Genomic DNA, 27,517 nt, shown 5'->3' on the forward strand with positions numbered 1-27,517 from the left:
ACTTAAGACCCTTTTAAGAAAATAACCACTAGCCCTTATGTCTTGCCTAGTTTTTTTTCTCCAGGAAACTACAGTATGGCCTATTTTTGGCATCCTCATGTGCACTGTACAGTGGGAGGAAATCCAGCCTTAACCTCTCAGTGGTCACCTCCAGATAGTGGCTCGTTTCTGTATGGATATAGGCCAGCCCGTCTCATCACGGGCAACTTCCCATGCTAGCCCCAGACCCAGCTCCATTCAGAGGATCAGACAATGCTTTATCATCCTGCCCGGAAAGAAGCTGCGTCGGGCTCCTGTGGGACTTCAGTCAGAAAATCCCTCGTACCCCCCCCTTTTTTAACCCCCTCTCCTTCTGTGAAGATAAGGGCAGAAACATTCCCTCACAGAGAAATGCAGAGAAATGCAGAGAGATTCCTCAGCAGTTCCACTCAGGGAGGGGGGACTTTGGATTTGCCCCCCCCCCCCCATGCACCCCACCCTCCATGCCATGCCCCCCCCCCCCCAACCCATGCACCCGCCCCCCTCTCCCCACCATCTGAGCCATGCACACTTCCAAAGGCACTCCAAGTGCTTTCAATCACAGTGTAACCTGCTCGCCTCTCTCTGTTCTCGGAAAGTGACCAGTCCTGCCCTCACTTACCATTTGCCCCTGTCAGAGGCTGCTCTAGCCTGCACTATAGCCCAATCTGCTCCTATACTCAGCCCACAACGCCAGTTTGACCAAAGACAGCAGAGAACCGAGATATGCCAGTTTGACCAAAGACAAAAGAGAACCGAGATATGCCAGTTTGACCAAAGACAGAAGAGAAGAGAGATATGCCAAATTTTCCAAAACAGAAGAGAAAAGAGCAACATGCCTGTTTTACCAAAGACATAAGAGAGGAGAGACATGCCAATTTTGCACAGATAGAAGAGAAAAGAGCAACATGCCTGTTTTGCCACAGATTGAAAAGGAGAGAGATATATGCCAAGCGAGTGCACAAAGCAGAGAAGGAGAGACTGATTAGAGGAGGAAGGTTACGCACGCTGACGATCCTCTCGGAGGTGCCCCCTCTGGAGATGGTGGTGCCGTTGAGCCCCACAAGCGAGGGCAGCGTCTGGGACATCCAGTTGGTGACCATGGCCATGGTGCTGAGCACCGCGCCGATCTTCAGCAGAGGCACGCTCATCACGTCTGCCGCTACTGCTACCGCCGGCAACGCCGGGCCTCCTCACTCCTCGCTCACCTCCTCACCGCCAGCTTCCTCCCCTCACCTCCTCACACACACACGCGCGCGCGCGCTCGCACGCCGGGATGCCACTCACACACGGGACGCACTCGCGCAGAGGACCCACGCGACGCCGCTCCCTTGACTCACTGCCCTCTGAGAGACAGAGTGTGTGTGTGTGTGTGTGTGTGTGAGAGAGAGAGGGAGAGAGAGAGAGAGAGAGAGAGAGAGAAAGAGACGAGAGTGAGAGCGAGAGTGAGAGTGAGAGAGCCACAGCGTGCTTTAGCGGGGAGCCAGGGAAGCTTGATGCTGGATGCCAGTGCGGAGACAGGGAGCACCAATCCAGCGGCACCGACACGCCACTCATCTGTGGAGGGAGAGAGACTGCGAGTGCTCCAGTTGCTGCTCTTCTCTCTTTCTCTCTCTCTCACGCTCGCTCTCTTTCTCTCGCTCCTCACTTCTTCCCCCTCCCTCCTCTGTCACCCTCTCTCTGAAGATGCAGAGCTGCGCATTGGCTCTCCTGCTCCCTGTTCCCTCCCTCTCTGTCTCTTTTTTTCTCTCTGACTCTTTCTCTATTCCCCCATCTCTCACTCCCTTTCTCTCTGTCTCTCTCTCTCTCTCTCTCTGTTTCTCTCTCTCTGGCTTTGCTCCCCGTGCATATCCATTTCCCGTCTCCCTTCTTCCTCTGTGCCTTTCAGCCTCTCTCTTTGAAATGCAGACAGAGAGGCACAGAGAGTGAGCTGCACAACAACAAACCTCTTAGATCTTTTTTTTTCCCCTTGTCTATGCAGGAGCAAAAAACAATCAGCGATGGAAAGCATCCTGGTGTCAGTAATACCGTCTCCTCTAGCTTGGCATCGGTCTCATCTGCACGTGTGTGAGAGAGAGAGAGTGGAGGCGAGAGACAGAGTGAGAGAGAGAGAGAGAGAGAGAGAGAGAGAGAGGGATGAGAAAGCTGATAGAGTGCTAATGAGAGAGAAGGTTGGTGCCACGTTTTGGTCCAGAGCCTCTGTCGGCAGCACATCAATCATCGCCCCATCTGACACCTCCTTAATCACCCTGTAATACACGTTTGGGATGCTCAGCAGCAACACACTGCTTGAAACATACCCCCCCACTGGAGTAAAGGAGACTGTCCGAAGTCAGTCAAGAAGCTGCTCAGGCAGGGCTTCTCCTGACTCAAATGAGCTAAGGAGACAGGCAGGAGGCCAGGCAATTAAACACATATGCTAGGGGAGCACACTAGGTCTGACTTCACCACAGAGGCAAGATAAAGAAGTGGAGCTGATAGGAGGTGCTATACATCTTGCAGAAACAGACATAGATGGCATTTGGCGCAAGGTCTTAAATTAGTTGAGTCACTAGTGGGCAGGTAGGTATTTTTACCTTATTGAGCCAGAGTATTGAGCCAGAGTAGGTATACAAGCTCTCGGCACCAGCATGTTGGCAAGGCAAGGCAACCGCATCGGCAGAGAAAAAAGCTGTTTCTTCTTAAACCAATTTTCCAGTAACGTCAACATTATTCTGGGAAGGCATCTTGAGAAATATTAAGTTTGTAATTTCATGTGGGCCGAGAGTCAGCCCCACCTCTAACCACCTGCTTTCCCACTTCACCCTGCACTGGCAGTGCACTGCCTGGAGCAATGCTGCCCCCGTGTGGAGTAGAATGGGTACTGGCGCTTCTGCAGTAAGTCGGTAAAGCCTGACCGCTCTCGTGATTCTGACGGGTTGACTGCCGGATTCCAGACCATACACCCCGCAGTAGAGCAGTGTGAAATACACCGGTTCTCAAATATGTCACCGTGAGTGCCTGGTTCACACAGTCACTGGACATGGATGGTTGAGTCCTTTTAAGTGAAGTCTCTGCTCTTCTATTTGGTCTGTTGATTTCTTGGAAGGAGACTTTGCAGTAGCTCTTTATAAGTGTCTTATACTATATATACCCAGCAGAGGGTCTCTCTGTATACAGACAACCACAACACGACTCTGACAAGACTGTTACTATGAATCGTTTTTTTTTCTTCAAACGCCTGCACTGTAATGTACACGAGAAATGCACTGTATAGGCTAAATGCCGAAGAACAAGCTCAGGTAGTCTTGAACAAATTCAATTCGGTTTCGATAATCGATGAACTTCGAACTAGCTAGTAATGAAATGCTGTGCCATGTCAATGAGGCAGTTTAGTTAAAAGGGTATGCTAAAGCCTCTCAACAGAAAACAGTTTCGTTAAAAGGTAGTTACATCTATGGAATAACATTAAGTTGCCTGATGTAGGCTAATCCACCTGAACCAGGCTAAACTGAGCTAGCAGGACATTGGGCTCTTCGCCAATTAGCAAGGTATTGGTTCAGAGGTTCAGTGCTACAACAGCTTTTGTCTCGGTCTCTTCTTGAGACGCCGCCAGGTTGCCAGATGATCTCCTCAGCCTCATTATTTATTAAATCACATTTTATTGTGATTTTATCCTGTTTTGTTGAAGAAGAAAAAAAAACACTTTTGCAGAAAATGTTGCCTTAATACTAACTGTTGCTGTACATCTTCTGAATACACACTGTGATATCTGACAACGCATTACATGGTATTCTGCAATACCGTTTGTGGTCACAAGGTGGCATTAGTACTCCAGCAATCTTCATCCAGTAAATCTCGATTCCCTTAATATGAAAACCATCAGCATCCACCTTAGAGCTTTCACATCATACTTAACATGCAAGGCATAATCTGCCTGTCTCTCTGTGTGTGCACAGCGAACAGAGCTCATGAGAGTTTAACAATAATTCGGCACCACACACACACACACACACACACACACACACACACACACACACACACACACGCAAACATACACATGGACAAACACACATGCAGGGGCATACACACACACACACACTCACACACAAATGGGAATTACACATTACACACATGCACACAAATAGAACATACCCCCTCTCTCACAGACACACAAACAGAACACAAACCACACAGTAATTATGCGAGGAATAAGGGAAAACAAAGTCTGGTGCTTGTTAATGTTGATTGTCAGTCATTCGCATTTGCATAACCCTCTTTCATGAAATAAATATTTACTTGAATCACAAACAACAATTCATCCTTAATGGGCACTGTCGTCATTAATACTGATGTTGAGCCCATTAATTCTGATGTTCAGCAAACATGAATATCATATCCTTTGAAAAATTCTATTGTGCTCAATGTCTGCAGCACATATCTTTAAAAAAGACTCACACACACCATCCTGCATAGGCTGCCGTACCTGTATATGCCCATTGGTGGCAGCAAAGTTCATAGTATGCTTCAGCCATACAACACAGGCTTACTTGCATTCATTCTTCAGTGTAAGCTGAAACATAATGGCAGTGTGACATTTCATATTAATCCTCAGAGCCATTCTTCTGAGAGTCAAAAGGGTGCAATCAGCAGTCAATCAAAGACCTCGGCCCAGTTTTCAGTGGAATAAAGCTCCTTAGGGATATGTCATCCTTTTTATTTCCGCGAACACAGTCCAGGGAGTCGGTCATTATTTATTAATCTGAAGACTGCCACAGATGTCCCCTCGCTTTCTTCCAAGAATCAAAATCAATTTGCTTGATGCGCGTGGCCCTCGTTTCCATGGCGACGGCAGAGTACGGTGGCTACTATGAGAGCCCGGTAGCAGTGCCATCACAGCAGTGGACCACGAGACGGGGAATGAATTGGCATCAAGGATGAGAGGCTCCTCTGGCTGTCACAGTATCATGCTGCAGGTGTAGGCAGGCTACACACGGAGCTCGCTGGGAGGCCACAGCTGCTGCCTGCACGCCACTTAAGCCTCACACTAAAAACTCCTTAACTCCAGCATTTACCCTGATGAATTATGCAGTTCCCCGTAGTTCCAAGTGGTTAGCCTACATATCATGAACTCTCAATTTATAGGGCCCAGCTTATGGAGAGGTGCTCTGAAATCACTGAACTGGGGTCTATGGCTCACATTTCCTTTCACCGCAGGTTTCTTCAAAGCAGCACAGAAAATCTTCATTTATGTGCGACAGACAGAGGTGCAGCCCTGCCTCAGCTAGTTACAATGGAACACTTAATTATAATTTATTTTTTTTAATCAACAGTGGGACATGAAGCAGACAGACAGACATTTATCTGCCTCGTCTCTGATCCACTCTTCTCTCATTGTCTCTGTCTGACTGGGGAAAAAAATGAATATAATCACACAATTTGTCATTGAGGAGAGCAATTTGATTGCCTGCCATTGTGCTGAGAAGGCATAACTGGCAGACTCTGTGTCTGTCTATTTTGAGGGTTAAGCAGAAATATTTACCGGCAATAAAAGCCTTGGAGAGACAGCTGCATAGAGCTGGAAAAATAGACCGGAAAACCACAAGGCGGAGTCAGGAGGATGCTGCTCCCTTCAAGCAGAGTGAGAGAAAATCAGCATGTGTCACACACAGCCAGTCCATCCTTCTCTATGGTGGTCGCCGATCCCTTACGCAGTCTCCGCGCCCTGACGACCTAATTACAACCAAACAACAACCAAAAAAAAACTCTCTAATTCGATGAGTCACGCTTTCAGGAAACTGAGCAAGACATGCTGACCTTTGGGCGTTCATGCTTAATCAAACATCCCGCTCTCTGCACACAAAAAAACCTGCGTAAATGGACTGATTACTGACAGCAAATTGGAAGTCCTGAGCTTGGCGGAGAGGCAGCAGAGGCTAAAAGGGAGCCTGTTAATTGAGGTTGCCCCCATGCAAACGCTGGCCCCCGTGATTGCGTGCGGCCTTTGTCACTCTCCTGGGGAAGTAATTGGCTTGAGCAGTTCACGGCCAATTGAGAGGCGCGTCTTTATCGAGTGGTGGCAGCTTAAATCTTCAAAAAGTTTGGTTTTGTATTCTTTGTTTCTTATGCACAGGCGGCTCGGCCTGTTGGATGTTTAGGATGAGCTCCTAAAGGCCCAATTCTAATTATCCAGAATATACAGGCCTCAATTCTGTCTTACCAGCAACTCCACGATTCAATTTTGAAGATAGCAGAAACGTTTGTTGTTGTTACAGTTGTTTGTAAAATGTCATGAATGCCATGGCAACTGAGATGTTTTCATCTTTTCAGTAGCACCTGTGAACGTCTTTGGTTCATTAGCTCCCTTGGAAAGGGTAGATCCTCAGAGACGAAAAAAGACAGAGAAATAAAAATGGAGAAGGTTGATGAAAGGAAGAGCAGAAATGGATAGCAGTTGCCGTTTTAGACCTCTGAAGTGATGAGTGACTGTGTAAACATGGTGTGGTTGTGCTGGAGAGATGCCAGGGAGTAGAGGGCCCACTTGGCTTCTCTCTGTTCACTCTCCCATTCATTGGACTGCTCTGTGTATCCTCTTCACTCATCTGCTTGACCGATGGAAATCCATTCTGAGTCACCAGCACACACACACACACACACAGACACACACACACACACACAGATAGAGAGAGAGAGAGACACTCACACACACACACACACAGAGACACAATCACACACACACACACACACACACACACACACATTCACATTCACACACAGACACAGATACATGCATACTCGCATACAGACACGTACCCACATTGAGATGCAGAGATAGGCACACACACACACACAGAGAGACACACACACACACACACACACACACACACACAAAACAAATACAAAAGCCAATATAAGGGATGAGATGGAAGCAGCCTATTGTCCCTGCACCCTCATCTCAGCTCATAGTCACAGCCAAGGCTCCATGATTCCCTTTCTGCGGGTTATTAATGTGCACAGAAGCTGTAAAATTTAATGAGGGCTTGCTATAATTACCCACACTGTTTGGAATGTATAAATCACAGCGAACACCGAGACGGGGTACATCTCATAGAGTGAGGATCGGAGTGGAGGGGCTGTAGTTATTGTGCTGAGCACCCTGACTCTTTAGCCACCATCAACTGTTATCATCCCTCTTGTGTTTCTGTGTTTATAAGGATTGGGTACTAATTGTTGTGATTCCTTTCACTGTTGTGGACATCCACTGCTTCCATGCAGCACATAAAAGTCCTGTCCTCTATAGGTCGCCCCCCCCCCCCCCCCCCCCCCCCCAACCACACACCCACCCACAAGCCCACCAACATGCCAACGTGTGTTTCGTCTGTATTTTTTGGATGTTCAGTTACAGCCTTGGCTGGTGGACGCGAGTGACCTCTGCCCAGGGTTCCTTCCTCCCAGCTGTGAGAGGAGGCTTGCTCACTGGGGCACATGATGTGATGACATCTGAGGATGTCTGACGGCAGACGACGCTCACGACTGTCTGCCCAGGCTGAATCACACGTAAACAGCCTGCCCGAGCTTCTGCTGTTCTTTTTCTGTTCTCCCACGTCCAAAAGCCACGATGAATGAATGCAGGATGTCAGGAGGTTCTCTGTGAAGTTCTCAGTGTGGAATCTGCCACCACTGACACCCCAGTAACAGTGCTTAACTAATTGGCTTTTTGAACACTTTTGCCTCATTTTCTTAGCTGTTAAGCCACTTTCTCAAATAGTGCCAGACTGACCCTTCGTACCGACAGTCTGGGCAACTTGCCGGAATATTCAGCGATGGAGACAGTACCCACTGGTGGGCTCAAAAGGGCTAAATTATCTTTGTGAACTGCCAGTTTTTCTGCAGTCTGCTTTGCAAATGAGTACCAGCCCGCAGTGGTAACTAATGTGTCTCTACCATGCCAGCAATGCTGTTAGTCCCGAATGAGTTGTGTCATTCTTCCTGGAAACACAGATGCTTTTAAAGTATTAATGGTTCAGTTCCGCCAGTGGTCAAGCACAGATATGTTTGCCAATGGAAGTGTATTACAGTAAACGATGGTCCCCCCCCAACATAACCCCTGTGCGTGTTTCCTCAGGGTTGGTACCTGATCTAATAACCCCTACCCCCCTCCCCCACACCCACCCACAAGACTCAACCCCTTCCTCGTTCCCCCACTATCATGAAATCCTTCCTGTCTGGAGTTGGTAATTGTCTGTGTGTTTGTGTCCACTAATCTGTTCAGTGATTACACCATTAAATGAGAAAAAAAGGCGAGAAACGCACACACACTGAGGAAAAATGTGTTTTTGAGAGGCTGAAACGAGAGGATTGGTGTTTAGCCGAGGGCCGTGATGATCTGTCCCTGGAGCACTCATGTGCTGGACAGGCTCTGGTTTTGGGTTCCAACAACCGACATACAGGCTCACACCTCCGCCTTCCTTATGGGTTTTTTTCATGTCTGGTTGTTGTGCTATAATGTATGAGTAAAACTAAGCACTCTTTGCTTCTTGTGTATAAATTTCCACACTTTAATGCACTTTCATTTTCTCGTGTTTATCAGGGTGTGCATTTATTGTTGCATAGTTAATGACCTTATTACGGCGCTGCCTCCGAACTTAAAGATAACGCACCCTATATTATACCATTATTATTCACAACGCGCTCCTCAGAAATGGGAGACGATTCTTCCCTTAAGGCAGAGCTTTTCGTTTGTATTAGTTAACTTAAGCATTCACTCCATTTCTCCTCATTAGGATATGCTCCACGCTGCTGCAGCTTCCTTTCTCCTGGGTCACATTAGTGCATTAAGTAACCACGCTGCGTTAACGAGCCTATATCTGAATCACGAGACATGAACTTGGTCAAAAAACATAATAATTCCCCGCAGGTGTCAACAGCAGTTACCTGGTAACAGCAAAGGTACCTGGCGGACTACACATGATTGCTCCCTGATTTCTAATAAGGAAGAAGTTGTGTTAATTGTAGTCGCACATAAAAACACTTTTGTGTTTCCCCATCTGCCTCACGAGTATAGTGTGTACGGAGTGCAGCCGAAGCGGTGGACGTCTCTGGTTGGTTTGTGCTCACCATTCAGGTTTAATAAAGCCCTTGTTCAGGCCTGTCTTGGTCAGATCAACACAAATATATCAGCTCAGCCGCGGCCATCGATCCAGAGTTAGCCGACCAGAAAAATGGATCTGACAAGTGCGAGTCTGTCCGCCCCTTTTCGCTGAGAGCAGCACGCCTCCTCCTGTGCGCCTCCTCCTCCTCCTCTAGCATCAGTCTTGACTCCTCTGCTCCTCCCTCCACATCGGCCGGCTCAGTATGTGTGTGTGTGTGTGTGTGTGCGGTGTGTGCTCTGTCTCCTCGCCTGAGCTGAGTGGCAGCACCCGGCTCACCCTCCTGCATGTTTATCCTCCCCTCTTGTTTCAACCCCTCCAGGTTAGAGCAGAATGCTGACACAGTCTATCTGAACACCAACCCACCCCAAGGCTCCAGGGCTCTGGTTGGGAGGAGAGCTTTAAGGCCAGTCTCCTCTACCACCCCCCCACCCCCCAACCCACACCCTTCAGACCTCTAGGTCTCCCCCTGGCCCCCCCCAACCTCCCCAATTTCCTCCATCCACATGGCTGACTCGGCCATCTTGGGTCGTTGTCACAGAGACTCTCCAGCGCTCACTGTATTGTTTGACATTTCCGCCTCAAATCCTCTTAATTCAATGTGGCCTCTCCGGTCTTCTCTTCCCAGCTACTTAGTGGTGCATCTCTGAGATGTGAGGCAGAGGCAGAGGCAGAGGCAGAGGCAGAGGCAGAGGCAGAGGCAGAGGCAGAGGCAGGGTGCTCACACAAAGGGCTGTAATCACACTGAAAGCACAGAATTGGTGCAAAGCCTCCCCCACGCCTTTACAGTGAAATGTCAGCCTGCATCACTGTCTTCCTGTCACTCATCTCATCTTTTGTACATGCTTGCTCTCTCTCTCTCTCTCTCTTTCTCTCTCTCTCTGTCTTTCTCTCTCTCTCTCTCTTTCTCTAGCTCCCTTTTGTCTCTCCATTTTTCTTACACTGTGTCTGCCCTCTTTACTCACTGTCTGCATATATATATATAAGTATGTATATTTTTCTCCCCTATATGTCTGCTCTCTTTGCCCTCTCTCTCTCTCTCTTATATTCTCTCTCTCTCTCTCTCTCTTATATTCTCTCTCTCTCTCTCACTCTCTCTCTCTCTCTCTGACCACAGTTTGTGATAGGCTCACATGGCATTGTGTAGTCATTGTCGTGTCTGTATCGATTTGGTGATATCAACCTAATTAAACCCAATCAGCTAGGGGTGTCAGTGCCATTCAGGGGGGTGGAATCCAAGAGATGGAGGGGTAGGGCACTAATGATTCTTCCCCTCTCTATTAGGATCTCTATGATAATCACCCTGTAGGCGAGGCACGCTATCTCAGTCTTTCTCATGTGTCTTTCTTTGTCTGTGTCTTTCTTTCTCTGTCTCTCTGTTTATCTCGCTTTTTAATCTAGCTTTCTTTCTCTCTGTATCTGTTTGCCTTTACCTCTCTCTCTCTCTTTTCCTGTCTACCCCTGTCTCTCTTCCTCTTTATCTCCTGACCACCTCAGGGCAGGGTTTTCAGCCCAGCAGCACATTTTCACACGTTCACAGAGCCTGGCAGAAATCACTGCTGTCTTCCTCCTGGCCATACCAAAGTGGTACATCTCTGAGTATGTAGAGTGTCTTGGGGGGTTTGGCGAGGGAGTAAAGAGGTGAGGGGTAGAGTAATGGAGGTGGGGGCTGAGACAGAAAGGAAATGTGGAGAAAATCAAGCAGCCCCCCCCCCCGCCCCCAATAAGCACATGGTCTCGCCACTCACACATGCATGTCCACGACTCCTGATTACTTGGAGGCCTGTGAAGCATAGGTCCACTAGTCTGCTACTGCACCAGGAGGAAAGCTCCTCTTAAGGAACAACGGAGCAACCCTCAGTGGCCACCTCCTCCTCAGCGGGAGCCTCTGTTACCCGTAAGTGGGTTGTGATTGTGAAATCATCGCAGAGGTGTTCGTAAAGGGAGACTGACGACGCCGTATCTGCAAATTGCCTGGAGCTGCTTTGCCAGGTGTGCCTGCCTGCCCTGAAGTGAGTGATTTGTGCCAGGCGTATGAGCACACCCGGCCCCCCCGGCCCCCGTCCGTACCTGGGATGCTGGTGTAATCAAAGAGCGGATCAGAGGAGTGGAATCAGAGAGCGGAGCTGGAGCTTAGGCGTGTACGGCCGCCTGTTATCATCAGGGGCAGGAGGTGCCTTACAGGTTCATTGTGTAGTTTTTACTGTGAAACAGTAACTCTACCTTTCCAATGATGCTGGAACTATATTGTGTTCTTGTGCAGTCTTGTGAAATTCTATGTATCTTGTGTCTCTGTTAATAGAATTGTAGCCATTTTCAGGCACTGAAAAAAACTGGGAAAACACATAAAGCAAAATATTTTGACAAGATGCACAAGAATAGTTGTAAACATTGGGCCTCATTCTCAAACGCAGTTGAGAAGAATTTAAGAAGGAATTTCTTCTGAACTCCACTTCCGGTGGATTTAGGAACAAATTTGGCATTCATGAAAGTTTTCTCATCTGGGATTTGTTCTGAACTTCAGAAGACTTTCAGAACGCGAAATAGCAGTCGTAAATCGGCCAGAGTTTTCTCAAATGCGTTCCTCAAAAAACCACAAGATGCCCCACTGGGCCGCTCCGTGTTAGAAGTGTTGAGGGCTGAATTTGTGAGAAATCGTTGGTGATTGCGTTCACATCAACTCTACAGACATACTCGGATTTAAATTATTATATTAATAATAAATATGAGAATATTTGTATCATTAACAATTACGTTTCACATTTATAGTCATGATTCTACGAGGCATCGTGAATAAATAAAAGGACTACACGAACACTGCAAATGTAAGTGAATAAATACATAAGCACTTAACTCAATCGCGTTGATATAGCCATTGTGGAATAGAATGGACACCTCTACATCCTGCAACAGTACCTCCACCTCTGCACCGGTGAAGTTCCGAAGTCCATAAGAAACATTTCAGAAAATGTTCGAGAATGAGGCCCATTGTCTTTTCTCCTACAAGACTACATCACTAAATTTCAAAAAATGTGTCTCTTAACAGAAGAAACTCCATATTGCCACAGCCCCCCCTACAATTCAACAACGTTCTAATTTTCTTTTTCTTCCTCCTTCTTTCTTTCCATCCATCATTTTCCTTTCTCCTTTCTCTGCTTCAGACAGTGAGAGGCTCTCGCTTTTTCCCTTCCTTCTCTCAAACCCGTACACGTAACTTCACAGAGCTATCTCTCTGCCCGCATGGGAGCTCTGTCACTCTCCACACTCCAGCCAGGGGAAATGTCCTCAGGAAACGGTGAGAGAGAGTGAGAGAGAGAGACAGTGGGGGGAGAGGAGAGCTAAGAGATTGTAACCTGAGAAGGTGACAGATAAGGAGGTGTTGGGTACACAGCTGTAACTAATCTCTTTATTTCTGCTTCTGTGCCACATTCTGGAGGAAACAACCACTGAGCTGAGCTGAATTTAGGTCTATGGCAGACTTTCACACGGAGATGTTACCAGGCTGTTTCATATGAATATGTTACCAGGCTGTTTTATATAAATATGTTACCTGGCTGTTTCATATGAATATGTTACCAGGCTGTTTCATATGTAGATGTTACCTGGCTGTTTCATATGTAGATGTTACCTGGCTGTTTCAGCCAGAACATGGTAACTGTGTCCCTTCATAAATCCCCTTCATAGCCCCATTCCAACGTAGGCAAACTACACACATAGTCTCACATAAGCAGTGGTGATTAGAGTGTGTTCTTGTAGCTCAACTGGTTGATCACAGCGCTAATACAATAATACACAGGTTATGGCTTTGATACTCAGGGAGCACAAGTACCGATGGCAAAAAATCTGCATGATGTTGTAAGTTGTTTTGGATAAAGGTGCCTGCTGAATGTATAAATGTGAATGGTGAGGGTTTTTTCCTGGGCTAGTTGAAGACTACCCAGGAATCATGTGCAGTGATACAGAAGAGCTCTAGGGTACTGAGAAAGCAAATGATTAAGTGCCATCGATCCCTTCCTCGAGTGCCGGGGCTTTCTATCAATAAAGAGACTCTCTCTCTGTCTCTCTCTAGCAAGGAAAAAAGGGGTTTCAGGGTGCGACCTCCATATGTATGTGGGGAACATCTCCACATAGGCGCCCTCATGAGAGATTCACCGCACAGGGGGTTAGAGGGGAGGTCACACAGAGTGGTGGTCAGGACTGACCATACTGTGATAAACACCCAAATCACCCAAGGTAATGAACTTGAGGTAGTCATGTTTAACCCCAGAAGCTGGACGTACAAAAACAGACTGAGATACTATTTATTGCTTGCCTGTTGTTTGCATTGGTGTTTGTGCGTGTGTGTGTGCTTGTGTGTTCTTCACTAGTGTGTGTGTGTGTGTGTGTGTGTGTGTGTGTGTGTGTGTGTGTGTGTGTGTGTGTGTGTGTGAGTGTGAGAGAGTGGTGGAGGGCACGGTTTGTGTGGCCAGCTCTAAATGTCAGCTCGGGTTAGAGTCAGAGCCGCAGACCACCGCGAGTGACGCCGCCTCCAGCCAAGAGAGGGAGCAAATCTGTTACTGTATGTCTGATATGTGTGTCACCAGCCATCCTAACCCTTTCATGAAGAGAGTGAGAAAGAGGGAGAGAGAGAGAGAGAAATAGAGAGTGAAAATTAGATAGATAGATAGATAGATAGATAGATAGACAGATAGCGAAGGAAGAAGAGTGAGGGAGAGAGAGAGAAGGGTGGAGATGCGTGGAGGCTTTGCGAAACCCAGTGTATTCACGAGGCTTGCTCGGCAGCTAATTGGCTTGATAAATAGATGGGAGAGATGCAGACGGTGCGGACTGCGCCACTGAACAGAGCCCTGCGGTTCTGTCTGACCGGGGAGGCTCTGGGGATGACCTCACATCCTGCGCAGGGGCCAAGGTAGGGCCGGCTCCCCGCTTGGCCAGTAATTGCAGGAGGTTTTCAGAGGCCGACGGAAAGACAGAGTGTGTTTGGGAAGCCATGGTGTGTGCTTGTGTGTATGTGGGCAAAGCTATAGTTTCCTGATGTGATGTCCTGGGCACTTCTGTTACACAAACTAACCTTGCAGGCTTGCAGGTGTGGGCACGGTAACACCCCTTAATCCTGGGTAGGGGGCTCAGGGTACAGGGTGGAACCAGGACACAGAAAATAACACCCCCCTATCCAGCAGCCTCTCCTGTCTCCACCCCTCTCCCACACACACACACACACACCCTTGATGCTTACTCTAGGACAGAGCAGAGCAGCAGCTCCCAGAGGAAGGGCCAAATCCCTGGTGGTGCGTGTGGGGCAGTGCTCAATTACGTGGTCAGCCTAGGACACATGGATCACAAAACGCTAAGGGACGAGAGAAGAGAGGAGGGGAGAGGAGAGGAGAGGAGAGGGGAGGAGAGGAGAGGAGAGGAGAGGAGAGAGAGAGCACATGAGAGAGAGGAGGGGAGGGGAGAGGAGAGGAGAGGAGAGGAGAGGAGGGGAGAGGAGAGGAGAGGAGAGGAGAGGAGAGGAGAGGAGAGGAGGGGAGGGGAGAGGAGAGGAGAGGAGAGAAGAGAGGAGAGGAGAGGAGAGGAGAGGAGAGGAGGGGAGAGGAGAGGAGAGGCAGACAGATTAGGAGGTCTGGATGGGCTGCCCCAGTGGAGGCTGGGAAGTTATCGGGCCGGCTGACTTCAGTCACTGAGCCACTTGATCCATTTTTGCTCAGTTGTTCTGTACTATACCAGAACGGCCCATGTGATATAAGTGTATATATACTATATATACTACACTATATATATATATATATATATATATATAGTTTATATATATATATTGCTTCTTCAGTTACAATGAAAATGCATGTTTTTTATCCACCATGCCAAGTGCATGGATGTTCTACAAAATACAAATACATACCACTCTCATAAAAACAAACAAAAAAAATCCTGCGTATGTAAATACAAGCAATAAAGAGAAATCCTGGCTGAAGCCTACACTACACTTCTGCTCATGCATACAAATCAAATAGGTGTTTAGATGGCTAAATTACACAATTAATGGAAAAATAAATGGCAATAGAAGGGTTGCATATGTTTTCAATTTATTTTCCATTTGGGCAAGATTTACCTCCCATAGTGATGGGTTGCCGGCGGCGATGCCCTTCTGCACGTTCACTCCCTGTGCTGTAATGAACCCGTTCCCCATGTGAGTGCCCACACCCAGCAGTCACGAAGGCTGAGCTCTGAGAGATCGTTTCCACAAACACCAGGACTGCAGAAATCTGTCCTCCACGCGGGAACAGCAACATCAATCCAGTCAAGTCAATCATCATCATCCAGCCAGCCAATGCGCACGCAAGAGATCTGTGCTCTGTGCTCAAAAGACCCAAGGATATTCTCAGAGACTAAGGCCTGTCTACCAGGACAAAAGACTCGAAGACTTCAACAAGGATTTGAATAAGGATTCAACTGTTTATCACATGGATATACTTAATGTATCTTCATGTATGCTTTTCAGTCAACTACATATATTCCATTGTCTGGTGAGGACTGGGTGCTATCAAAGCTCTGCTGCTCACTCGCCTTGCAGTTGAAAAATAATTTCGTATGTTCTGAATTAGTGAGACTCAAAATTCAAAGGACCAATACCAAAGCAGATGTCAGTTAACACTTGATCGTTTCAGTTTACTAATGTGGAGGAACAACCACTAAAGACAACCACAGTCTCGTCGACTGCTTGAATTGTGTCACATGCATTTATAAAATTAAATGCATAAAATATATTATTCTGTGATGTTGTAAGTCCTCTCTACTCAATCAGATGAACGAAACTGATTTAGCCAAAATAGCACATGCATATCAAAACTAACCAGTATATTTTCACATTTTAAATTTGATATGCTTCATATGTCACGTGATGTTTCAACATTTAAAAAAATTCCGCTTAATAAGATAAGCATGCCGCAAAAAAGCCTACTATTGCTCAAATGATATTTTAATGATGCATTATGAAAGAACTGAGATTTTACTTCACGTACACATGCCCAGTCACATAGGACATGGTAGATGGTCTATCGCAGATAGAGACCACACAAGATGGAGGGAAAAAGAAACACCCAACAAGGGCTTCTTTTTCTCCTCCAGGCCCTCCCTCCCTCCCACTGTGTCAGGCCCGTGGGTCTGGTCCAGGGTTCACCAAAAGTGAAAAGGCGATTTTCCAGTGAGAAATGGAGAAGAGCTGATAGTGGGTAGTTCGGTGATTGGCTAGTTTTCGATGAGAGTAGGCCAGTTTGCTCCCACTGTCGGCAACACACTTCGGCCAGCTGCAAGAAAAACAGCTTTTAAATTTAAAATGGAAGGCTATCAAGGACCACGAAGCCTCCAAATGCCACGAGGTGATCTGCATCGTACAGGGAAAGTTGGCACTGAAGAAAATGGAATCGGATTCAGGTTTTGATGATGAGGAGAAGAAAGGGAGAGAAAGACTGTGTGTTACATTTTTAAAGTTATGAGTTTGATGTTAAAAGACTGTTAAAGTTATGTTTCTGTGCATTTGAACTGTGTGTGTGTGTGTGTGTGTGTGTGTGTGTGTGTGTGTGTGTGTTTGTGGTGTGTGATGGATAAAGAATGAAAATTGGATAACTGTAAGTGTTAAATGTCACATACAGAAGTGCAATTACAAAATGGTGTCTGGTAAAAAATATGAATCCACAAGCCACTTTGGCTGGTAGAAGAAAAAAATGTATTTCCATCCTTGGTTTGGTAACACACACACACACACACACACACACACACACACACACACACACACACACACACACACACACACACACACACACACACACACACACACACTGACTCATTGTAAGGCACACAATGACAGTGTCATTAACAGGCATCGGTTCAAAGCCATTAACAGCTGCTGAAGCTCGTATTCACCACTCAGGCGCCTCACGTCCCAGTGGGCTTTTACACCTTGCTTTGCCTCTGCCGCTGATTAGGATGCATTGCTAGCATATGCTAATGGGGAACACTTGAAGGAGGTCACGGCCGGCCGGCTAATTTATTGCTTGTTTCCTGTGATTGTGAGTCACATGTTGCCAAAAACATGATTAGGAGCATAGGATTGTATATCAGCAGCCAAGTGGTCGAGCCGAGTACAAGCAATCATTAGCTTTAGGGCCTATGTGCAATATTTATGCCTGCGCTGAAAAACAAAGCCCTTGCCCACCCAACCACTGCTGATTTCAGCTGATGGGTGCCGTGGGTGGGGGTGTGTGAGTCGGGGTTGGGGGTCTTGTTTGTTTTGAGTATGCAGCATATTTTGTGCTTGTGGTTGCTAAAATATAGAATTGAGGGCAGTGAGTGTTTGTGTCTGTGTGCATGAGTGTGTGTGCGTCAGGATGTGGTTGTATATGGATACATTTTCAGAAGTGAGTGAATATGTATGAGAGTGCGATAAAGAGAGAGAGAGAGAGAGAGTGAAAGCCAAACCCCTCTCGACCTCTTTACTGAGGGGTCGGGCACTGTTAGTGGGATGACTCTGGCCTGTGTGACTGAGAGATTATGTATGTGCTCTGCTGCCCATATGGGCCGATTTGTACCCGTGGTACCAAGGCCTTCATTAATCTAAGGCCACTGGTCCCACATGAGGACTATACACATTAATGCTCCACTCTATCCACCATCCAGCCATGCTATTATGGCTGTAAATATTAATGGGTCTTTACAGTAACAGCCAAGTTCACTGTGAACCATTATCATTGCCAGAGCGGAAATGTTGAAAAGACCGGCATTGTGGAGATAAATGTATCATCTTTTGTGGTTGCTAAGTATTTGTTTTGGTCAGATGGCTGAGTAATAACCCTTTGGCTGGCGGACAGGAAGAGGACTTAACTCTCAGCAGCTCACACTCCCGTCACTCTCACAGAGGGGTTTAAACAGCACTCGTGCCACAAGCCACTGGATCAGCACCAGCACCACAACATGTGACTTTACTTTGTGCTTCAGGACGGGGCACAGGGGAACGCCATGACTGGCAGGCTACACACTGGATGCAATGTTTGGAAATGCCAGATGACATATACGATCAATAAAATGAGCGCTGTGCCCTGTCCAGTGACTTGACTAAGCCATTGTGATCAGCAGCAGGATGACCATGGATGTGACGTAGTATGTCAGGGATGTGTGATGTAGGGACAACTACCTGATCTGTCCCATGAGAGGAAAGTGTACATCGAACTAACAGTCCATTGCTCACAGTGAGGCGACTGAACTGAGACCACGTGAGGTAGGAAAAGGCACCTCGTAACTTCCACAATGTTGATCGTCGGGCGGCTGGTATCCATGACAAGACCACGGCGTGGTCTGGGTGTGCCTGTTGTTGCTCTGTGATGTTCCACTCGGTCTGAATTTGTACGTGGTTAGCAGTCATGTTGCTCAAGACGGAGCCTGGTGGCTGGGTGGGTACAGTAAAGGATGGCTGAGTAACGTCACAGTCCCGATGACCGAATGAAGGGCAGCCCTTTATGTGTATGTATGTGTAAAGGGTCTGCAATATGGGGAAAGTCACAGATGAAGTGCCTGTACTACGAACAGACACCCAAGTGACCACCTTCCTTAAGTGTCTGATTGATGAACTGGTCGTCAGAGACCGTGTTGGCAGGGTCAGGCTCAACACCACTGCTGGAAACCCAGTGACCTAAGAATGTGACTGAGGAGCGAGCAAGGTGACATTTAGATGGCTTTAGTTTTTGACCCGCAGTGTGGAATCGTTGGAAGACCTCCATTAGATGCTGCAGATGGTGTGTGAAATCCTCGCTATAGAGACAATGTCATCTCAATAAATCAGCCAGATGCTCCAATGTAAGCCACGAAGGACAAGTTCCATCAGGCATGGTAAGCTAGGAAGGGCATTAGGAAGGCCCATTGCCATTGCGAAATTGGTATTATCCTGCACCCGTGGAAAAGGCTGTTTTTTTCCTTTGTCTACAGAGTTAAGCGTTATTTGCAAATAGCAGGCAGTTAGATCAATGGTGCTAAAAATTGTAGCTCCTGAAATGCTGTCCAAAGTGTAATTTACCCGAGGAAGTGGGTGTGAATCTTTGATTGCAGTTGCAGTCAGGCGGCAAAAATCTACACAAAAACAATGTGTGTCATCTTTCTTTCTGACAAGCACCACTGATGCTGACCATGGGCTACTAGACCCCTCAATTACATTGTGTTCCAACAGCTTTGACACTTCCTGTTGTAAGAGCACCTGGGTTCCTGAGGATGCTCTGCAAGGATGTAGTTTAATTGGCAAATGGAAAGTGGAGGTAAGCAAGAGTGAATGTGTAGGTTGACAAAACGCTCACATACTTCAGAGATTTTGGTTTGCAGGTCAGAGTTGGGAAAAGCTTCAGACACCAAGGTTGTCAGTTCAGCAGCATAGCATCCAACGTACACCTGACACGGAGCTTAGTTGCATTCATCAGCTTGCAAGTTTATTGCAACTTCAACTCACAACTAACGAGCTGCACACTATGTTCTAACTACCGACTGCCAGACCTAGTGGCTAGTTCCCTCCCTACAAGAACTCTTCTCTGCTTCTCCTTGTCTTCATCCCAATCCCGTTTAATAATAAAAGTTCCTGCACGCTTTATGTGCTACACATGTACTTGAAGTTAAGGCCAAGTGTAAAGTCAAGCCTTTAATTTGCATTTGCACAGGTGTCAATCTACACGCACATTAGGAATCCTTGCACAATAAGAAGAAAATATCCCAAATAAATTGTTGATAATAGGATATAGTGTTATTCAATATTTAGTGCACTATAAAAAGGACACTGAATATAAAGTGTGCCTGATGAGTAAAGCTCACTTGGAGATAATTACAGTGCAGGTTGGCTGAAGTGTATTCTAAAATACATGAGCAGTAAATAGTGTTTAAAGGTAGTGATGCTCTAGTCTACACAAACCCTCTCAAGCTCTGTGTCTTTTTTTCAGAGAAATTATCACTTTTCTCTCATTTGGGAGCTTTTAGAATAGACTCAGGGGCCAAACAGTTTGAAACTATTTGTCTTTGATCGCGGTCCCTCGTGTGCAGATTAGCCAAACCACTGAAAAGCATCTTTGAACTACCCGTGGAGATTTATTCTCTCTCTGACATCCAATTAGCAGTGTTTCCCCCTCCACAGCGATGGTCACACAAAAAGGGCCAACCGGGAGCCAACAGCTGCTATACAACCCAAATCTCAATGACTACACAGAAACGTCCCGGGGAATCTATGCCAGTCATGGGGCTATTTGAGATCAGGAAGTCCCTCTATCCCTTACCAGTAGATAGTCATTTAAAAGAGGATCTATTATGCTCATTTTCAATGTGTATCATTTTATTTTGGGGGGGTCTACTAGAATAGATTTATATGTTTCTCTATATGATATTTGCATCTCTATTCACCCTCTGTCTGAAAACGCTCTGTTGGAGCTCCTGTGTCTTTAAGCCCCCACTGCCCCCCTAGTGTACCTAGTGAGTCTAGTGTACTCTGATTGGTCAGTTAGGTGGTCAATAAGTATTGTGTTATGAGATTGTGTCATCTTGTAACGAAGGAAAAGGGCTGGAATTCCAACAAGGTGTTTCAGGCAGCTGAGAAAAGTTTTTTTTGTGGGAACGAGTCACTCCCACTGGCCTGTACTTTGGGCTTTGTGACTTTGCAGACCATTTAGATGCACCAAAAACTATATAACACTGAGGGAAAGGAAAAAGGAAAAAACAGGGAAGAAACCATGGAAAAGCATAGTAGGTCTTCTTTAATAGCTCAGTTTGAACAACTCTAACATCAAGGCTAAAACCAGCACTGTGCCCCATCGGTGACAGATGTACCCCATCATGAATCAAATGAAGAGAAAAACACATTGATATTCTGGCCCCGTTTGCAGGTTTCCACTGCTTCTCACTGCTGTTAGAGATGCATCTAATGAACATTTTCATTTTAATTACAATCCAATAACTTAAATGCATCTCTATCTCTTTTTTAACCAAGCCCTTGCTCATCACCAACGGACCTTGCTGTAGCTTTGCATGCTATGTATTTTGATTAAGTGGCTCCTCTCCCTCCAAGACGGTTTGAGGAACACCACCACACTTCCAGCGTTCTCTAGGGAGAGTAGGCTACCTTTGAAAGCACAGTAACAGTGGTCAATTGATGACTAATTCTGAGCTGTAATCCATCAACAGCTCTCCAAACTAATTAGGAAAACTACAATTCAGTGTCTCTATCTCGGCGTAATTTGGCATGTGGGGGTTTTGGAACACTAAGCGCATTCAATTGAAATTAAGAGTTTGTTATGTGCAGGCTGAGAGGAGAAATGCCACATTTGAAAGAATGTGTGTGAATTCATAGCTATTCACACCATTCATTTCGAGCGAATGCTCTTACGATTAGTGTGGAATTGCAGGCAATTTTGACCTCCAGTTTTATTGCTCAAACAGAAACATATCCGCTCGCTTTTTGATGCTTTGATGTGTTCCTATTCAAAACTCACGACGTGTCTAGAATAGCTTGCATTTACACACAGAGGCACACATGCGCCGATGCGTACACGCCCCCCCTACCTCTCTCTCTCACACAGACACACACACACTTACGATTTCTGGCAAAACGCGTTGCAGTGCCAAGACATCATAAAAATTCAGTGCCAAGGTGGAGCAGGTGCCCATCTGTATCACTGGCTGTAAGGACCTCAGGGCATTGTGGGTACTTAACAAACACACGCTGTGGACCAGTGAGTGCATCTGTCTCATTAAAGCGCCGTGAATATTTAATACTGGCTTGCACCACGGTTGGGAGGATAGGAGATATTCCAGTTCCTCTGGTGTGGAAGTATTTTCTTCCGTCTGGTGACACTCCAGAAGTGTTCATCAATTCTTTATGTCTGCACGGTACCATTTGGGAAATGGGTGATGGTATATCTTCCCCATTTTCTTCGCATAAATGTTTAATTCACTTACTACAAATCGCACCCACAAGGCCAATTACCCAATGTTGTCTGTTGGGAAACAATATCACTTATGGTGACACTATGCTTGCAGGGGCTGTTGCTATTGCAAATCCACAGGAACTATTCACCTTCCTTGTCTGGACTCATCAACGCCTCGCTGCGCCCCACCAACACCGAGTTATGATAAACGAGATGAAAACAACATCTTTCAATATGGTTTTAACCCCAGTTAACCTTCTGGAGCCACTGACATTTTATAACTTGAGCCTTTGTGCTTAATGATGTATAAAGGTTGGCTGCCTACAGGCAGTGGACATAGCCATTCAGCTTTGGTGTGAACCTCAGAAAAGGTAACCTCGACCAGGTAAGTAAAATATGCAGTTATTGCATAGCCTTTAAGTAACTCTAGGTTCTGCTGAAAAATCAGCTTCGGTTTGGAGTCTCCATAATCCATATTTCACTCCTCTGTTGGAAGTGCCACTTTACACCCAGCAAAAGGTTAAGTGCTTATTGCTGCAGCCCCACTACAGCACGCTCTTTCATAGAGGTATTATAAAAGTGGTATCGTGCCAAATAGCTTTCAAGGACGCTGTAAGTTTAGCCAAATCCTTCCTTCGGTGTGGACGTAAGACTGGTGTACTTGAACAGCACACAGTTCGTTTGCTGGTAGTCCCTGCTCCTAAATTTCAATCGGTTTGAAGGAAACCTTCCCCAAAGAATTCCCGGTTCAACACACACCGTCAATCTTACTGGCTACGCCCGTGTAACGTTTAAGTGCTGTCCATTTGATTTGGTTATACCACTCTTAAAAGAGTCTTTATACATGATATTTACAACATACCCAGGTGTCACGTATATATATATTGTAATGCAGAGCTTTGTGTTAATGCGAATCGAACCGCTCCGTCGACTGAACAGGGTACTTTTAGGTCAAATGATTTGGTATCCTTCTCTTCAATTTACCATTGTCACTTCATTTCCCGTCATGAGCTGCGCTTACATCAACTCCTGCAGCGCTGCATACACACTACTCGAGGCTGAAGTCCCCGTAGAGCTCGCAAGACTAATTACAATGATGTGAACATTGCCATGTGTGTGACTGCAACAACACAAATCATTTAAGTATTATGTAGACGGGTTGCCGGAGTTGTCACATTATGGTATCACATTACTGTGCACATCCTATTCGGAAATGGGCTACAGCTGTTACCAAAGAGCTTGTTCATCACTAACTTTGCCTTTGGTCAGCCTCACAGTAGTTGTCATATCAATAACATAAATGACACATAAAAGGCTGCACCACGTTTTGATGTCTCTCTGCAACCAAAGGACTCGGACAAAATGGGCTTGCCATCCTTCTCCTTTACAATAAAACTGTGATATGATCAATGAGACTCCCCTGCACTTGCACTTGTATTGATCTACGGACACACTTCGGTTTTGTGGAATACCAAGTCCCAATTTTCGTTGCCCTTGTCAAGAAGAACTTACCTTCCGCAAAGAAACATCTTGTTAAGCCCGTTTTAAAGGCTGCACTCTTTTTGTAAATTACTGTTTTAAAATTGAGAAGCACGCGCGTGCGAGCCTTACCTCACAGGGCATAGTGGCTAACATGAGTAGCAGGAACATGGCACTGAAAAGATGCATTCTCCCCGTAATGTCAGCGTTCCGACAACCCGCAACTCCTCTCCGGCTGCCCGCGCTCTCTGCTGCCCTTAATTTGGAAGGTCTCTTACGACCCGAGAGAGATTCCGTCAATGCTCTGTATAGCGTGCGCGACGATCCTCATCACCAGCCGTGCACTTCGTTTATTCCACTCACGGACGCAGATTACCCTGCCGTGGGTCGGCGCAATGATGAGCCGTGTGCCTTATGATTAATCCTCTGCTCTTTGCTTATTTATGTCTGACACCACCGGGTCAACTGTGACGCGGTTGTATTCAAGTGTGGCCGATCTGAGTAAAATTGTTCTATATCGGTTTCCTCGGAATCGTAGAAGCGATGAGTCTCAGTTTTAAAGCGCGGCGGTCAGATAGAGGTGGAAGTCGCAGAGGTTGTGAAGTGTCCAGTGTGTTTTCAAGGTACCAACGCTAGGAGCAGCACACGTTTATTCTCTAGAAGCTGTTTCAAAGAAAAGACCCATCTCTGATGCAGTCCAGTCCAGTATTTTGCGTGCAGAAAGAGAGAGAGAGAGAGAGAGAGCGCGAGAGTGAGAGGAGGGGGGCACTGAGTTGACTCCCAACGCTTTGGATTTCTATCATAATGACAGATACGAGAATGTGAACGAGAATGATTCACCCCGGAGTGAATGATGACATTAAGTGGAACTTTGATCGGCTTAGGATGCTGTTTGTACACCTTGAAATTTCATACTGATAGTCAGATCTGTGTGAGAAACAGAGTATATTTAAATGCCAGTGCTAGCACTGAGTAAGCCATCTTTGTTCACAATCTGCATTGCATATTACATGTGTATTAATTTAAACTCTTTTCTATCTCACAGATCCCTTCAGTTAATTACTGACTGGCACTCTATGTGGGCATATTGTGTGAGTGTGTGTGTGTGTGTGTGTGTGTGTGTGTGTTTCAGTGCTTCAGCGTTTGTGTGGGACACTGTGGTAGGCCCCTCTGATCCTCTTGCTTTTTGACAGTCTAGGCTTTCGTAGCCTCAGGCTATGCTGAGCAGTGCATTAATAATATACTATCCGCTTCTGTCCTTTTCGCCGTCCTCAGTAGTGCATTTTAACAGCACTGATACTCACAATAGCTACATGTGTAATACTATGGGGAAGAGGTGGGCTACTCTCTCTTGTTCAGATATTTTCTACCCCCCTTCAAACAGAAATGGTAATCAGATGAATGTTATTTATGCAAAAAGAACAGCAACATTACGTGAGCCCTACCACAAAGCAGCATTTAATCATTTGAGTTGTATTATATTTTATTGTATAAAAAGAACAGAACACATGTCCATCCCTGACCAAAGATGGACAGTTCACTTGACTTGGTCCCCGGGCGCTTACAAGCTGCCCACTGCTCCTGGGGGGTCCTGGAGGAGGGACAGTCCAGGATGGGAAAAGGCAGAAGATAAATTCACCGCGACCTCAGGCCTGCGTGTGCGTGTGTGTGTGTCCTGTGTAGCCTCCATATATTCACGTGTGTGTTCCAGTGTGTCGTGTGTGCCAATAAAACCTGACAATTATTTTTATTAAACTAAACTAAACTAAACTGTGGCTAAATATGACAAACCATGTAAGCTCTTGTTGATTTAGTGTATCCCACAGCTTTCGACCTGATGCTCTTGCTGATGCTCTTGCTTTCACTTTGTTTACTTTAGTAAACAAAGTGAAAGCAGGTAAACCCAAAGCTTATTTATACCTTTGTAACGAGCCAATGGACCTTAGCAAGGTTACACCCCTGAGTCAACTCTTACCCCATTGGCTTCTGTCTGTTTTCAGGAAATTAGGGCTGATTAGTGCATCTTAGTTCCAATATTAAAACTGGCCTCAACTGATGTTAAAGCCTCATGCCTTCTCCCTTCATATACAGACTCAAATCCACAGACAGCAACCTCACTCGCTCTGTTCTGTAGGCTATGCCCAGTTCTTTGCGCTCTTTGGCCTTGGAGGATGTTACTTACTTTGCATAAATATTATAGTCATGCTGCCTGTCCAGCTCTGTTCATACATAATCTTGGTCACTGCTTATTCAACCAATTCATAGGGGGCTGAGCTTATGGATAAACATCAGGTTCATTTGTGATGAATGGAATCATGGAAGTACTACAAGCAGCAATGCTTTTACTTCAACTTACAAAGTGCTACACACCATGTGTTTACACCAACCTCAAGTTTGTTCTTTCTATAACTCTATGCAACAATCTGACACTTTTTGAGGTATGGTTTTATAGGCAACTAGTTTTGGTACCATCCTCAAATTAATTTTGATAGCTTATGGTCATGTGAAGGACAGATAAACACCTGTGTCTTTCCCACTAGCCATCCAGGATATGCCCTACTGTAGTTCTGTGTTCCGGGCTGGAATACCCTGCAAAAATGGAAGAAAAGCTTTCACAGCATGACATTGTCAGCTATACTGCCCAAAGACACTAGTTAGTGTGTTGGCAAGCTTCTATCAGTGTCAGCTGGGCTGTTGGTGGTGTTTGCAAGGTTTTTGCATGCCCTTTAGGTAGTTAGCTTGCTAGTTTTGGAACAGAACTCCTTATTGCTGCTTTAAGAACTACTCAGAAAGGGAAGAGCTGGGTGTTTTACTATGCACACCCCACACCCTGCTGGCATACCTTGTTGCACACAGTTAAGAATTTGGCAGCACTACAAAAAAGGTAAGTGTTTTAAAATGCACACCTTGAATCAATAAGCTAATTATCATGCTACTGTAGCTCTACTGTAAGAAGAAGGTGCTAACTATACCAAGGTCATGGATTTAATACCCAGGGTGCACACCTAATGAGAAAAATCTGTATCAGTGCTGTACAGTAAGTCACTTTGGATGAAAGCGCCTAAATAGATGTAAACGTTTAGGTCACATATCAAGGGCTTTAGCTTCTTTAATGAGTAGCAAACAGCTGTTCATTCTTTTCCTTTTGTGGCAACTGACAGCTGTTAACTAACCATACAAGGCTGAAAAAGACATAGCCAGTCTAAGCAGAATGGCTGAATGGTTGGAAAAGTAAATTAGAATCATCAATTCTTTACATAAGAGGGTTTTCATTTGAAGTTATATGAAAGTTCTAAGCATTTCTTCATCTTCATTCGTTTTCCCTGATATGAGTTCAGACTTTTGAAATAATTCACTTGTGGGGTAACAATTTCCAGAATGAAACAAGGCATCACCTTCGAATTTGATATTAAATAATTCTGCCAGTTTAGATATGAAATATTTTCCGCTACAAGGTTTGATTAGTTCTGGGTCCAATATGCTGGTACCTTGGCAATTCCAACATATTTTGTTTTCCCTCTGGCTTTTCATTTACAAAGATTTGCCAGGCTGGATTTTTATCTAAATCCACTCTCCCATCTCATGCAAAGAATGTGTTTTTGTATAACTGCTTTAAGGCTGAGGCAGACCAAACTTTTTCTAAGAGAGAACACCCAACAACTTTGTGAGATGATAAATTACAGTGCTACTTTTGGCAAGGATGAGATGGCCACAGGTGATACATTTCATTCTTGCCCATTTTTCGGTGAGGGGTGGGGTTTCGTGCCAGAGATGAATGTCCTCCTGCAGCCTTTGAGGCAGCCCCCTGATCTCTGAGCCAGATGCGATTAGGCTAAATAAGAAGTAAAGAAAGTGCACTGTATCCTCTGCACTCTATAGAGCCAGTCAGGAGTCTCTTTCTCTCTCTTTCTCTCTCTCTCTCTCTATCTCCCCCCCCCTCTCTATATATAT

General features: G+C 45.8%; 1 protein-coding gene across 2 annotated transcripts in view; it reads right to left on the bottom strand.

Moving 5' to 3' along the window:
* olfm2a (olfactomedin 2a) overlaps positions 1–24,300 on the bottom strand; it is a 61,165-nt gene extending 36,865 nt beyond the window's left edge. Inside the window, exon 1 of one of the 2 annotated variants that reach the window (XM_031575725.2) lies at positions 23,699–24,300. In XM_031575725.2, coding sequence (XP_031431585.1) covers positions 23,699–23,755 — 57 coding nt within the window. In that variant the 5' untranslated portion in view covers positions 23,756–24,300. Of the gene's footprint in view, positions 1–1,025; positions 1,800–23,698 lie in introns of those variants that run through there. The other variant, XM_012833753.3, reaches the window with a different exon arrangement.
* Positions 24,301–27,517: the final 3,217 nt, after the last annotated feature.

This window comes from Clupea harengus, chromosome 1, assembly GCF_900700415.2.
Source record: "Clupea harengus chromosome 1, Ch_v2.0.2, whole genome shotgun sequence".
In the NCBI taxonomy this organism is placed as follows: Eukaryota; Metazoa; Chordata; class Actinopteri; order Clupeiformes; family Clupeidae; genus Clupea; species Clupea harengus.